Here is a 14,350-nt window from a genome sequence, read left to right on the forward strand (position 1 = left end):
AGGCAACATGAAGATCCCACTACGACCCCCCCCGGTAAAATACCCCACCCGTTCGGAATGCAGAACCCGGACGGGACGGACGCTGCCGCCGCCGCAAGAGACGCCGCCGCCACCGCAAGAGACGCCGCCGCCGCCGCAAGAGACGCTGCCGCCGCCGCAAGGGCCGCCACCGCCGCCGCAAGGGACGCCGCCGCCGCCGCAAGGAACGCCGCTGCCGCCGGCGCCGCAGCGGGAGACAAGGCTGCAGCGCGAGACCGGGACGGGACAGCGCCGCCGGCGGACGTGGGACGGGTCGGCCTTGTATGCTGGCGACCTGCTGGGCACAGACGACGTCCCGGAGCCCGACCATACCAGCAAGGGTTATGAACCAGGACACGCAGGCCATATTGGACACCGGCAGCGTGGTCACCCTCCTCCGCCCCGACTTGGCGGGAGGGAGGGAGGGGAAACCCATGGAGGTGGCCTGCGTGCACAGGGACATACGGACCTATGAGAGCCGCCATGTGGTCATCCGGACACCACGCGGGGTGTTCACGGCTCGGGTAGGGGTTGTTCCCCACCTCCCGGTACCGCTCCTCATCGGGACGGACTGCCCGATTTTCCGTCGGCTTTGGGACCTGGCACTAGAGACCCGGGACAGGAGAGATGCGGTCGCCGCCGCGGCAGGAGATGCAGCCGCCACCGGCGCAGTGGGAGACGAAGCGGCGGGAGACGAAGCGGCGGGAGACGAAGCGGCGGGAGACGAGGCTGCCGGAGACGAGGCTGCCGGAGACGAGGCTGCCGGAGACGACGCTGCCGGAGACGACGCTGCCGGAGACGACATTGCCGGAGACGACGCAGCCGACGCCCTGTCACAACGAGATACCTGCCTGGGAGGGGGCCCTGTCTACCCGGGGCTTGGACAAAGGTTGGAGGAGTGTGGCATCCCGCCCCGTAAGCCTCGGCCCGGACCAGCCCGAGGCTGGGTCCTGGACGGCGTGTACCGCCGTCACCCACCAGACGGCGACCGAGAGCAGCCCTTTCGCCTACCCAATCAGCGTGATTGGGGGACACCTGGCCGAAAGCCAGGGAGGCTCTTTAAAAGGAGCAGGTGGACTGACAGCACGGCACGGGAGAGCAAGGAAGGAGGTAGCGCTCTGGTCCGAGAGAGCCTAGAGGCCCACGGAGGCCCTAGATACCGCGTCTCCTTCGTTGTATTTAAGCTGATTGTATATAATTAATGGCTTATCCCGCACACAAACGTGTCGTTTATCCGTGGAACCCGGCCCAATCAAGTACCGGGTTGCCACAAGGTCCTGTTACACAGGAAAAGCGGGGCTAGTATGACATAATAGTATTGCTAGATTGTTGTTGACAAGGCTTTTGAGAATATGTTTGTTAACACAATCACTGAATGGAATTCTGGACACCTTTTTATTGTTTTTAGTGTGGTTAATCTTAAATACTGATTGAAAATGTGGACAATAATTAATATATCTGGGTGCATTTCTCACTTTTTTAAGGTTTCAAACCTATGGTGGCATCATGCCTTCAGTGTGTCTTGAACAGCCACAAAGATTGCACATATTATATTCATTTTTTATATATGTGTCTAAATGCATACTTGACTGCAGATAGATTTGAGTGAAGTTACCAACACAATAGATTGCTGAGTTTTAGTAGCCCATATATTGATTTAACATAAATAACATGAATACCTTGTGCATGTGTGTATTTATCGCACCTATCTGTTCTGTTTAATGTTCATTTCATATGAAAAAACAGGGTTATAATTACATAAATACATCTCTGTACAGGGTGGGGATTTCAACATGCAGCCTTTCTTGATGTGTAAAGGGAAATCTTGTTCCTATTTTAGAACATTATTCTATTTTTCTTAGAACCTAACAATTATTCATAAGTATGTACTGTCATACCTACATCTCTGACGTTTATAACAAACCAAATCGGTTGAAAATTTAGCAAGTTATGGTTATTTAAAAAGTACATGAATCACTACCAACACAATGTTATTTGTGAGCAGCTTCCTGTGGTAAGATGGCCGCCAGTGGTGACGTTCGACTCCATTGGCCAGCACCGCGGACGAGGCATCTAGTTAATATATATATCTATGGCTCGGCCCGCCAACTAACATGCAGAAATTCAGGGGCAGCTTCGCGCTTCGTAACAGAGACAGGGCAGAGCCCGAGCGCGCAGGGGGAATTTTATGAATGGTGAATGTAGGAGACAACTTCTCCTGCTAAAAGTATTTTATTGCAGGTATACCCAACCGGTATTTGCCAAAAATGAACACAAGTGAAAGATCTGTCACAAGACGATAGATACGTATCCATGCACATTTTTAAGTGGGTACACGCAAATCCTGGTGCGTTCCTGGTGGGTATACGGCGTATACCTGCGTATCACGTAGACTATACCACTGCTCAGAAGGCGTGGCTGACGGATGGGGGAGGTTTCCAGGGTCGTCAGAGCCTGTGTCACAGTGCTTAAATTTGCATATGTGATCTGATTGGATGACGGATCTGTCGCTGCTGAAAAAATTGAACATTTTTCAACTTTTTGACGGAGCTGTCACACCAAATTTGAACTGGGTGCCAAATTTGTACCAGGTACGTAATCAGTTGTCCGTTGCCAGGCAACGGACAACAGATTACGTAAGGGGTTGTCCGTTGCCAGGCAGGTTTCAAAAAACATTTGCGCTCATGTTGCCAAAGATGAAATAACATAATACAGATAACGGATCGCAAGATAACACTTGTTTTTACTCTATATTTGTGTTGCATTTAATTGTTTGATCGAATTTAGCTAGTAAACTGAGTGTTTAAAGTGTATCATAGTCTAGCTAGCTTGTGTTAATTTAATTTCCTTAATTTAATTTAGAGAATATATTATAGGTAATAGATAGATAGATAATAGATAGAAAGATGGGTAGATAGGTGAGCAGGCATTTACTAACTGGTAAATGTTTTTTTTTATTATTATTCACACGTTATCCCCATAACATTTAGCTATTACTCTTTAGGGAAATAGATAAATACAATACAATACAATACAAATATAAAGTTAGGAACGCTAATAAATGTAATTTGTAAAATAAGTGTTATCTGTCTTGTCGCGCTCAATGAACGAGTTCGCGAACGTTCTTGAACCTTCCCACAGTCATTCGACTTTTGCCAGGCAGGTTTGTAATGGATTACGTATAGATTACGTAGGCGGTACAAATTTTGCGCCCGGTACAAATTTGGTGTGACAGAGCCTTCAGTGCACGGATCCACAATGCATTGCGCGTCCGTCCCCATTCAAAGTCAATGGGGATCAGTCCACGGACGGAGGCAGTGGGCACGAGGCGTTACGTAATCTGTTGTCTGTTGACAACTGATTACGTACCGGGTACAAATTTGGCACCCGGTACAAATTTGGTGTGACACCTATGGAGGTAGATTTATGTCTTTATTATGCAATCAAAAATAATAGGTTTGATAGCTAAACTTTCCACACTGCAATCAAAAAATAGATTTGAGAGCAGAACTATCGACACTGCAATCCAAAAAAAAATTATTGCAAGATAAATAAATGTGATAAAAAAATTATTAATGGGAATCCAAAAGTTTTGTTTGCAAATCCAAAAGTTTTGTTTGCGAATCTAAAAGTTTTGTTTGCGAATCAAAAAGTTTTGTTTGCGAATCCAAAAGTTTTGCTTGCGAATCCAAAAGCTTTGCTTGCTGTTGAGCTGAATCTCGTGGGTGGGACCTACGCCGAAAGATGTAAGACACGTCTCTATTGGCCAGTCTCAATCAGATTGACAGCTTGGCAACATCCACAGTTAGTAACGAGAGAGGGAGTTTTGAAGTCCATGATGAGACAGAGCGGGAGTTGGGAGCTGTCTGTCCTAGTTATAGGTACGTTACCTAGCTATAGGTAAGTTACGTGCCCAGGCTGCCTATTAGCCTGCATGACGTTGTGCATGTAGCTACTAGTTAACAGGACTATTTGTGTTCAACGATCTAACGTTAGTTTATGTTATATTTGTGATGTGCTGTATTATTTTATCAGCCTGTAGCCAGCTTAGTTAGCTTTAGTCACTTTCTCGTCTTAGGTGTCGCGCTAGCTGAGCTGTTTGGGTTTCCATCCACATGTTTTTACGTGGATTTTCAATGTTAATAAAGACGAAAACATCAGATCTGGATCGACGAGGAGACCCTAACCTTCCTCAAATTAATACATGAAACAAACATCAATGTCATATTTTCATCGTGTTTTCTACATTGTTTTTCAACGTTTTGAGGTTTGATTGGCGCTGCGCCACCTACTGCTTATCTCGATGAACCAACTTTTGCGCCACCAATCGAAATTAACCTTTGGGAATATGGCTTTATGGTTACTTAGCATAAGTATGGGAATGTGTAGTGACATGGTATTATCTGTGTTACTGCCTGGTGGTGAAAATGGCTTAAACACCTAGCTAATAATACTTTCCCTGTTTCCCAGAATGGAAAACCAACCTGGCAGATCACAGGCCCAGGTAGGATATTGGCTAATTTCTTCAAATTTATATTTGTTCATGGTGTTGTCATTGTGGGAAATAGATCAAATATAGTGGTGGGCCGTTATCGGCGTTAACGGCTGCGTTAACGCAAAACTTTTATCGCGCGATAAAAAAAATATCGCAGTTAATCTATTTTTAAACACTTCCTTGTTCGGACCCATCACACTTCTGACAATCAGAAGCTAGAATTTAGACTGAGGTAAACGTGAGGGAATCAGAGAGGCAGATTCAACAGAATATCCTGACTGTGTTAAATATTGAGCAAGGCATCTGAAACCCCCACCTGCTCCCCGGGCGCTGCACCGCGGCAGCCCACTGCTCCGGTAGTGCCGGTGTGCCCCCATGTGTGTGCCCCCATGTGTGTGCCCCCATGTGTGTGCCCCCATGTGTGTGCCCCCATGTGTGTGCCCCCATGTGTGTGGACCTCTGTGTGTGTATGTGTTCACCGGCTACCCGAATGGGTCAAAAGCAGACAAAGAATTTCCCCCTAAAAAGGGATGAATAAAGGACTTAACTTAACTTAACATGTAAATATGCAATAATTGTGTAACCTAAATATATAAATGATTAACTGACTAAAAATTGTAAGTACATTTCTAGCAAATTAACTCCAATATAAATTATATTAATTTATTCTACAACTTTCAAATATTTAACTTCTAAACCTTACATTATTATGGATTATTACACGGCTCTTCTCAATGCTGTAGACTGCTCCATTCACTTACATGGGCCTTCCCAACGTTCAGCTGTCAATTATTTTTGTTTATGCTCCGTTGACTTGCATGGGCACTTCACAACTTCCGGCAGTGAATTATATTTGATAAATCACCATTGCCCAGTATAATTGACCGCTGTCAAGGTAAACAAACAGATTTTTTGCCGTTTGCCATTTTAATCTAGATTAATTCCAAAATTAATCTAGATTAAAAAAAATAATCTATGCCCACCACTAATCAAATATTACATGTTTTCGAGCTGGGGCATGTTTACCGTATTTTACCCGCTGCTTTCGTTTTGTTCGAGCTGGGGCAGCCTATATTCACGTTCCTGAGTGTGTGGTAGACAGTCTACAACAGCTGTCTGAAGTTATCAGCACTTATCTCTCATAGAGTATTGTCCCTCCACTATTGGATGATGTAGCTGTGGTTGAATGAAGTGGGAGTGTGGGGCGACCCCGGCTAAACATAGAAAGTCAAACCCTCCTGAATCTACTCAGCACTGGGTTACCACTGACTTCTTTGAGTGACCTCCATGGGATTTCAAGGTCAACTCTGTATAGACCGATGCAAGAGCATAACCTCTCCGTCAGAAAATGCTATTCTGACATATCAGATGATGTGCTAGATCAGAAAGTTAGGTCTATAAAGGCAAGAATGCCCCATGCTGGCTACAGGCTAGTGAAAGGATAGCTACAAGCAATGGGGCATCGGATTTCGTGGAGAAGAGTAAAGATGTCATTGCAGCGTGTGGATGGTGCAGGAATAATTGCCAGGATGGTCCAGCTGTCTTGCATTGCAAGACGGACGTACTCTGTTCCCGCTCCCTTGTCTCTTGTCCACATCGACACAAACCACAAGTTGATAAGGTGTTATTTCTCCTAGTGAACTATTTCTAATCATTGGTGATTTTATGTCACCCAATCGTAATATCAGTGCTGCATAACAATTACCTTTTTGTTAGGTACAACTTTGTGATTTTTGGAGCAATTGATGGCTTTTCAAGGAAGGTAATGTTTTTTTTCTTTCTTTTTTCAATCCCTCATTCACTATTTATCTTGAGAACTACTACACAAGTGTCCCACTTCGTTACAGATCTTTTACCTGGACACAGCTGGGAATAACAAAGCAGAGACGGCTTTTGGATTCTTCATGGAAGGAGTTCGGAAAAATGGATGGCCATCAAGGCAAGCGCATTAAATTAGTGTTCAGAAGAAAGATGACGATAAAATGTCCACACACAGAATTTTAGAAATAATATGCAATGAGTTATTTAAAAACAAACAAAATACCAATCCATGTTCCCAACAGCTGGGGTCACTGGTAGTGAATGTTTGATCACTTCTCTGCTTCAATTCAATGACATTTTGGGGCTTACCTGCACTCATTTACAGTTAATTCAGTGGCATAGAAGAGACCTGTTGTAATATTAAAGAAATAAGGGGAAATTATGCTTGTTTCTAACACAGTAAAATATATTATTTTGTACCTTGTCTTTCTCTTTCAGAGTACGAACCGATCAAGGGGTTGAAAATGTAGACATCGCTAGATGCATGTTTACTGTGCGAGGAACAGCCCATGGCAGCTTTATTGCTGGAAAAAGCGTCCATAACCAGAGTTAATTGAATACCAGTACAAATAACCCAACCCCTCGGGTAAAAAGTATGCATGTTAATATTAAATCCCATCAGTTTCAAAATCTTCTATGCCATGAAGTCATTTTGCAGTTCTAAATTGATCTAAAAATAAGAGATCGGAAATGCTTCTAAGTTGATTGTAATAATTGTTTTCGGGTGTTGCTGCTTTTTAATAGTGGACATTTTCAGGTTTAAATTCAGTGTAGTGAAAGCCTTACACGGTTAGAGTGGAACGCCTATGGAGAGATGTTTGTGCCCATTCTCCTCATATTAGACATTCTCTGCTAGTAGCTACATGCACAACGTCATGCAGGCTAATAGGCAGCCTGGGCACGTAACGTACCTATAACTAGGTAATTGGGCTAAGCTAGCAGCAACAGGCTGACAAAATAATGTGTATTTTTTTTAACCCAATACAACATCCACAGATCGTTAAACAAAAGCAATCTACATGCACCAGTTCAAACATAACATTCTTGCTATTACTATGACGGAAGACATACCTGCGCATTGATTTTCTTTCCTCTCAGCTCCCGACTCCAGCTCCCGACTCCCGCTCTGTCTCATCATGGACTTCAGACTGGCCAATAAAGACGTCTTACATCTTTCGGCGTAGGTCCCACCCACGAGATTCAGCTCAACAGCAAGCAAAGCTTTTGGATTCGCAAATCGCATGCAAAACTTTTGGATTCGCAAACAAAACTTTTGGATTCCCATTAATAATTTTTTTATCACATTTATTTATCTTGCAATAAATTTTTTTTTTATTGCAGTGTCGATAGTTTTGCTCTCAAATCTATTTTTTGATTGCAGTGTGGAAAGTTTTGCTCTCAAACCTTTTATTTCTGATTGCATAATAAAGACACAAATCTACCTCCATAGACACCACCACGGATTTTGAGTTAAGCGCCCGTGGTCGACTCGTTCATGGCGTGTTTCTGTGAGGATTCCACGGATTTTGAGTTAGGCGTCCGTGGTCATTTCACAGATTCCTGTGAGACCAGGTTGTTCCTGTGATAGGAGCGGGATGCTTTGATGAGGAACATTAATGTACACAATGTATGCACCGTTCACTTACCAAACGACTTCATGAGTTCAAGCATCTCTGCTCCAAACCACGTTAACAACGTTAATGGCGGCAACTGGGTTGCCGTCAATTGTGTTGTTTTTGTCATAAACTACGGTCCGCTGGCTAGGAAATAGAAGGAAATCTTTGGATATCTTTCCATTTCCCGCAGTTAAGACTTGTAATTTTAAATTGCGTAAAATAAGATAGTTTTGCATTGAACTTAACTCTTTTCCTTTCTTCCTTTTTCCACGAATGCCATTTGACAAGCACTTTTTGTGCATCCATCTGTATCTGTGAAGTCTCCCAGGTCCTTTCAGCTGGTGAATAATGAAATATATTACTTCCCCGAGATCAGCATATATTTTGCGCGTCAACCCAAGCATTTTAAGCAGCCGCATTAGGTGACTCTTTATGCTAATTAATGACTCCAGGCCTAACCGCAAGGGATATAAGTATTTGATTATTATCCATCCCTAAATGAAAATAAAACCTAATTAATTCAAAGTTTTCCATGTTCTTCAAGTTCTCCAATTTCTCCAACGTATAGGCCTACAGCCGGCAAGCTCCTAGTTTGATCGTGGCCAGAACATACTAATTCATTACCACAAATTATTATTATGTGGTCAAGAATTATTATGTTGTGGCCACGCATTATTCATCTTGTGCCCACAAACTATTATTTTGTGGCCACAAATTATTATTGCGTGGGCAGCACGAATTATTAATGCGTGGGCACGAATTATTAATGTGTGGCAAATTCTGTGGCCACGAATTAGTCAATATTCACCCGTGTCACCAGAGGGGCACCGTATTTTTATCTTCCGAGTTGGTTTGAACACAGCGCCAGGTCCGCTCCGCTCCCATGGCCTATCCTCATTGGTGGAGGATATAAATATACTATGGAACACTGAATAGGGAGAGGTCATTGATAAATACAACGAGGTAGACTTATTATACCAATCGCCAATATAAACATGTTTCATTTAAATTAACTCAAACGTTTTAAACAACTCCAATTTCAGCTTGATAGCCTTTGACAAAAAAAGATAGCCGAAATATAAACAACTAAACAATTGCTGATATTCTAGAATTTAATAATGGAATACATACTTAAAAATGTTGATAGAACAATAATGATATTTTTAACTAATCAGTCAACTATTAGTTAACTACTATCTAAAAGAGGAGAAAGATAAGCCACAAGGTCCTGAATGGAGAAAACACATAATTTCCAAATTGAACAATAGAAACTTTTGAAAAAAAAAGAAACGCCTATTTATCAAACATGGAGCATCAAACAAACAATATTCACTGCCAGCTAACATGTTTTGCTTGTATGATGCATAATACCCATATATATAATACATTATTGTATTGCAACCTGCATTGTTGTTAAGTGCAAAAAATAAATAAAATTATAGCAAACAAAGAAATGTATTTTTTAGATACGCTGCTTATCTAAGACCAACACACATTATACAGTGCAGTGTATTACTTCAAATGCTTAATAGTATGTGGTTGAATGAGCCAACTCATAATAAACATTAATACACAAATCCATTAACTTAACAAGAATATTTACATTACATATAAAACGTTGTAATATTTAAATGGTCAACTTGAGGATGTGCTTCGTGGGACAATTTAGCTTGACGTTAGGGTTAAGGTTAGACGTTTTCAGACGTCTGATCCTGATGCATAGGTCTTTTAATCTTCGTCGTATTATCCTGATGCTTACCTTCTTTACGCTGGATCTCGGCTCGGCTTCATTCTCGTGGTAGGTCTACGTTGTTATACATGACCAGCCCCAGTACAACCAGGCCCAAATGTAGCATATGGTCATGAGCCAATCAGTTCAGCGCATAGTTAAACTGATTAGAGAACTTCTCATGTTTCCTACTGTCGATCTTGGTCATCACCTCAGACACTCGCCGCACCGATTTCCTGGGGACACGACAAGGAGGTTGGAGGAAAAACAAAAAACATTACAACTACTCTGTTGATATCATAGCAGTTATTACAGTCTAAACAATGAAATAAATCAACACTACTTATAAATCAAAATTAATTATTACTAATTATTCATTACAATAACATACTTGTTGAAAACTTTATTTTCCAGCCTGGACCGGGAGGTGTTGGCACTCTTCTTCAGATTGCTGAGGTTGGGGTACTTCCCCTTCCCCTTCCCTTTTCCTTTCCCCAGCAGCCTCTTGGAGCCCAGGTCTTCTCCCGTCGCCGCCTCAATGTCCTGCATCAGCTCCACATCCTGCCAGTCTGAAACAAACATCCACAAAAAAGCTTTAATCCAAGGAGGGCATTTTTGGTTAAATTACCCATCAGCCAAACGATAAGACACATAACTTTGATTCAACTTTGTCAATGATCCAAACCCAGTGGGCGAAATGGTTCTTGTGATATTACAGACGTTGTAATCCCTTAATTGTCTTGGTTCTAGTGATCAGATAGATGATAGGTACCAATAGGTCATGTCGCTCTTGGTGAGTGTGAAGCCATCAGGATCATTTAAAGAGGCTCATTAAGGATGCTCATTGTTATTTTGGTGTTGACTTCATTTGATACAAGAAAAAACAATGTTGGATTTTATGAAGAAAAAAAACATGGTATTATACATAAATCCCTCCTATGATTGTGGAGTCTATGTACTTAAGCAATTTCATCTTTTATCATGTTGTTGAATTAATACAAAATTAAACACCTCATAGTTTGTTACGGCTAGAATGAGACCAGAAGTTGGTAATTCTATAGAACCTCAATTAGATAAACAGGCAAAGTGTGTCTGTGTGTCCATATTGTGTGGTGTATGAAAAAAGGTCAGTTGTCCCCACCTCATCTGACCGTTCATATCTTTCACTGCCATCTGCTCATTCCTGCAATTATTGAACCTTACGCAGTTTTCATTGACATAAGTTGGCAGATGTGATTCCGTCCACATTTTGTTAAATGTTTTCCAGGTAATTAATCAAGTAAAGCAGTTTTTAAATGCCGAATAATTATAGTCTAAATCAAAAGGCAATTTGAGCTAATCGTTTATCCCGCTGAAATTACAGCTGCTGAGGACTGCTTGCGTGTTTGCCGACACTCGCGCTAAGCGTTTAACCAATCACAACAGCGTGGGCCAGCGAGAGACAGGACCACGTTCTACCTTGGGTTCAAAGTGGTTCTGAAGAAATGAACAGTTGTATAATAATAATAATAAAGTGTATTTTTAACATTAAAGCATGACACATATTCAAATAAACCCCCCAAATGAAATAACTAACTTCAGAAAGGGTAGAATAGGACTCCTTTAAACACAAACCTTGCGGTCTTTGTGAGGCTGTGCTAACATTACCTCGATTGTCAAAACACTGCTTTTGTGTCTTTGAGTTTTGAGTACGAGTGAGTGAGTGAATGTGTGTGTGTCATTTGAGCTTGACCCTGGAATGGCCCTTTCAAGTAGGCCAACCCTATATTACACACAAACGCAGACAAAGAATTATAGTGTTAACGAAAAGCAACTGGTGTGTTTAAGAGATTCATTACTGCTTAAAGAGCTATGGTTCAACTTACACTCTTAGCCATTGTGTTTTGTGTGTGTGTGTGTGTGTGTTGTCTTTGTATTAGTATGAGTTTCAATGTGTCCTCCATCGCATAGCCAATGTAATCAGAATGTGGTTTTCAACACATTTCTTGGGATTTCTCATTTCGAAAGCTTGAGATTTGAGACAATCATATGGTCAAAGAATGTCACTGCCTAGTGAGAGTAAGACGTACAACACAAAACATAGAGTGTAATAAACAGAGAAAATAAGACATTAAAAACAGAGCCAGAGAGCAGACAGACAGACAGACAACCACAGTGAGTCTTCTGGTCAATAAGCGGTGCAGCAGGATGCCATGCTCTGTCAACACTCAAGCTGAGGTTCATGTGTGTGTGAATGTGTGTGTCTGAATGTGTGTGTGTGTGTGTGTGTGTGTACGTGTGCGGTCTTGGGTCTATTCAAGCCTCTTACGGCTCACACACCGTTTGATATATGGCTTTTGAAAATATCTCTCTCTCATCGTCATCCGCTTATCCGGGGTCGGGTCGCGGGGGGAGCAGCTCAAGCAGGGGGCCCAAGACTTCCGTTTCCCGGGCCACATTGACCAGCTCTGACGGGGGGGATCCCGAGGCGTTCCCAGGCCAGTGTTGAGATATAATCTCTCCACCTAGTCCTGGGTCTTCCCCGAGGTCTCCTCCCCACTGGACATGCCTGAAACACCTCCCAAGGGAGGCGCCCAGTGGGCATCCTTACCAGATGCCCAAACCACCTCAGCTGACTCCTTTCTAAGTAATGGGGGGTTTACACCTACCCGATAGTGGGCCCCGATGGTGCCCGATGGCTTAATCAGCAGCTATCGTTATAACATCGGCAAATAGCGTGGTTGCATCGGGAAACACCGTTACTCTTCCCGGGAACATCGTTAGACAACGGGAAGAAACTGGAAGAAATGCTCAATGATCGGGCAACATCGGGCAACATTGGCAAAGAACGAACATGTTTGTTAATTTTGGGTCTATCGGGGTAGAATCGGTTACCAGGTGTTGCTATGGGCTAATCGGCTATAATCGGGAATAGAACGGGAGTATAACGTAAGACATCGCAAGTCGTTCGGGAATTTTCCTGGGCACATCGGCTATATTCGTTAATCTTCCACGCTTTATCGTGTTTTATCGTCTTTATATCGGCAACCTCAACACAACCTCAAGACCCTCGAGAACCCTCGACAAATAACGATTGTGAGTGACCAGATTGTGTTAAGGAAGACCCTCAATCTGCCACTTGGGTATAAATAGGGGGTGATGGATGGATGTCCTACTTTTATAAATAAAAAAAGTAAATGGTACTTCGCCCATTTAGAACCGGCGTTCTATTATTATAAAATCGCTATTGTAATATAAATGAATATATAAATAAATATCAGTCTAAACCAGTCTCCCCTTTGCCTTCTATCGAAATGACGCCAAATGACGCCAAACGCGTCATTTGACGTGTTTGGCGTCATTCGAAATGACGTCAAATTACGCCAAACGCACTTCGGGTGTCTTCCCTGGCATCAATCGTTATGTTACCGTTCTAACATCGGGTATGTGTAAATGCTACCCCGATAAATTGACCCGATCATACATTTTTAGCCCGATGTCACCCGAATCACCCCGACTTCCACAACGGTGGTCCATCGGCCATTAGCGGCCATTAGCGGGATGGTGTAAACGGGGCATAAAGGAGCAGCGGCTCTAATCCGAGTTCCTCACGGATGGCTGAGCTTCTCACCCTATCCCTAAGGGAGACGCCAGCCACCCTTCTGAGGAAACTCATCTCGGCCGCTTGTACCCGCGATCTCGTCCTTTCGGTCATCAACCAACCCTCATGACCGTGGTGAGGATATGAACGAAGATCGACCGGTAGATCGAGAGCTTTGCCTTGCGGCTCAGCTCTCTTTTCGTAACAACGGTGCGGTAAAGCGAACGCAATACCGCCGCCGCTGCTTCGATTCTCCGGCCAATCTCACGCTCCATCGTACCCTCACTCGCGAACAAGACCCCGAGGTACTTGAACTCCTTCACTTGGGCTAAGGACTCATTTCCGGTCATACGCCTTCTCCAGATCCACAAAACACATGTAGACCGGATGGGCATACTCCCAGGTCCCCTCCAGGATCCTTGCGAGAGTGAAGAGCTGGTCCGTAGTTCCACGTCTGGGGCGAAAACCGCATTGTTCCTCTTCAATCTGAGGTTCGACGATCGGCCAAACCCTCCTTTCCAGCACCTTGGAGTCGACTTTACCAGGGAGGCTGAGAAGTGTGCTACCCCGGTAATTGGCACACACTCTCTGGTCCCCCTTTTTGAACAGGGGAACCACCACCCCGGTTTGCCACTCCTTTGGCACTGTACCCGACTCCCACGCAATGTTGAATAGGCATGTCAACCATGACAGCCCCTCAACACCCAGAGCCTTTAGCCTTTCTGGCCGGATCTCATCAATCCCTGGGGCTTTTGAAAATATGTACATGGTTATTTGTGTGTGCGTGCGTGCGTGTTTGTGTGCTCAGATCTAGTCTTACAACAATGTCGTTGAACGTGTATTCAACTACACTTTTTGCCAGTTAATTCCATGGATCTTTTAATTACTAAATAATTTGAGAGTATTTTAGCTTAATGCTAAAGTAAGCTTGTACACACTTCCTCGAAATGTTGAATATTTTCTAGAATATATGGCATCAATATTTGAGAGTTTAATTGTGTAATTCACTGTACTGGTGACTTGCTGACTGATTAATCAATAATGCAATAGTTAGTTAGTTAGTTAATTAGTAACAAAGGATGCCATTTCAC

The 14,350-nt window shown here is 43.2% G+C and overlaps 1 protein-coding gene and 1 long non-coding RNA gene across 5 annotated transcripts in view; one reads left to right on the forward strand and one right to left on the reverse strand.

The window, feature by feature from the left end:
* Positions 1-14,350, reverse strand: part of uvssa (UV-stimulated scaffold protein A) — a 483,727-nt gene that overhangs the window by 366,332 nt on the left and 103,045 nt on the right. For 3 of the 4 annotated variants that reach the window (XM_060062337.1, XM_060062340.1, XM_060062338.1), the window contains 2 exons: positions 10,071-10,248; positions 9,049-9,915 (listed from right to left, as the gene is read on the reverse strand). The exons of the other annotated variant lie outside the window; for it this stretch is intronic. In XM_060062337.1, the coding sequence (XP_059918320.1) occupies positions 9,822-9,915; positions 10,071-10,248 (272 nt within the window). In that variant the 3' untranslated portion in view covers positions 9,049-9,821. Of the gene's footprint in view, positions 1-9,048; positions 9,916-10,070; positions 10,249-14,350 lie in introns of those variants that run through there. 4 annotated transcript variants of the gene reach the window in all.
* Positions 5,598-6,964, forward strand: LOC132465654 (uncharacterized). Its single transcript, XR_009527661.1, has 2 exons — positions 5,598-6,275; positions 6,361-6,964. It is a non-coding gene; the product is annotated as an uncharacterized LOC132465654 (long non-coding RNA).

The sequence above is a fragment of the Gadus macrocephalus genome, chromosome 10 (assembly GCF_031168955.1).
Source record: "Gadus macrocephalus chromosome 10, ASM3116895v1".
Lineage (NCBI taxonomy): Eukaryota > Metazoa > Chordata > Actinopteri > Gadiformes > Gadidae > Gadus > Gadus macrocephalus.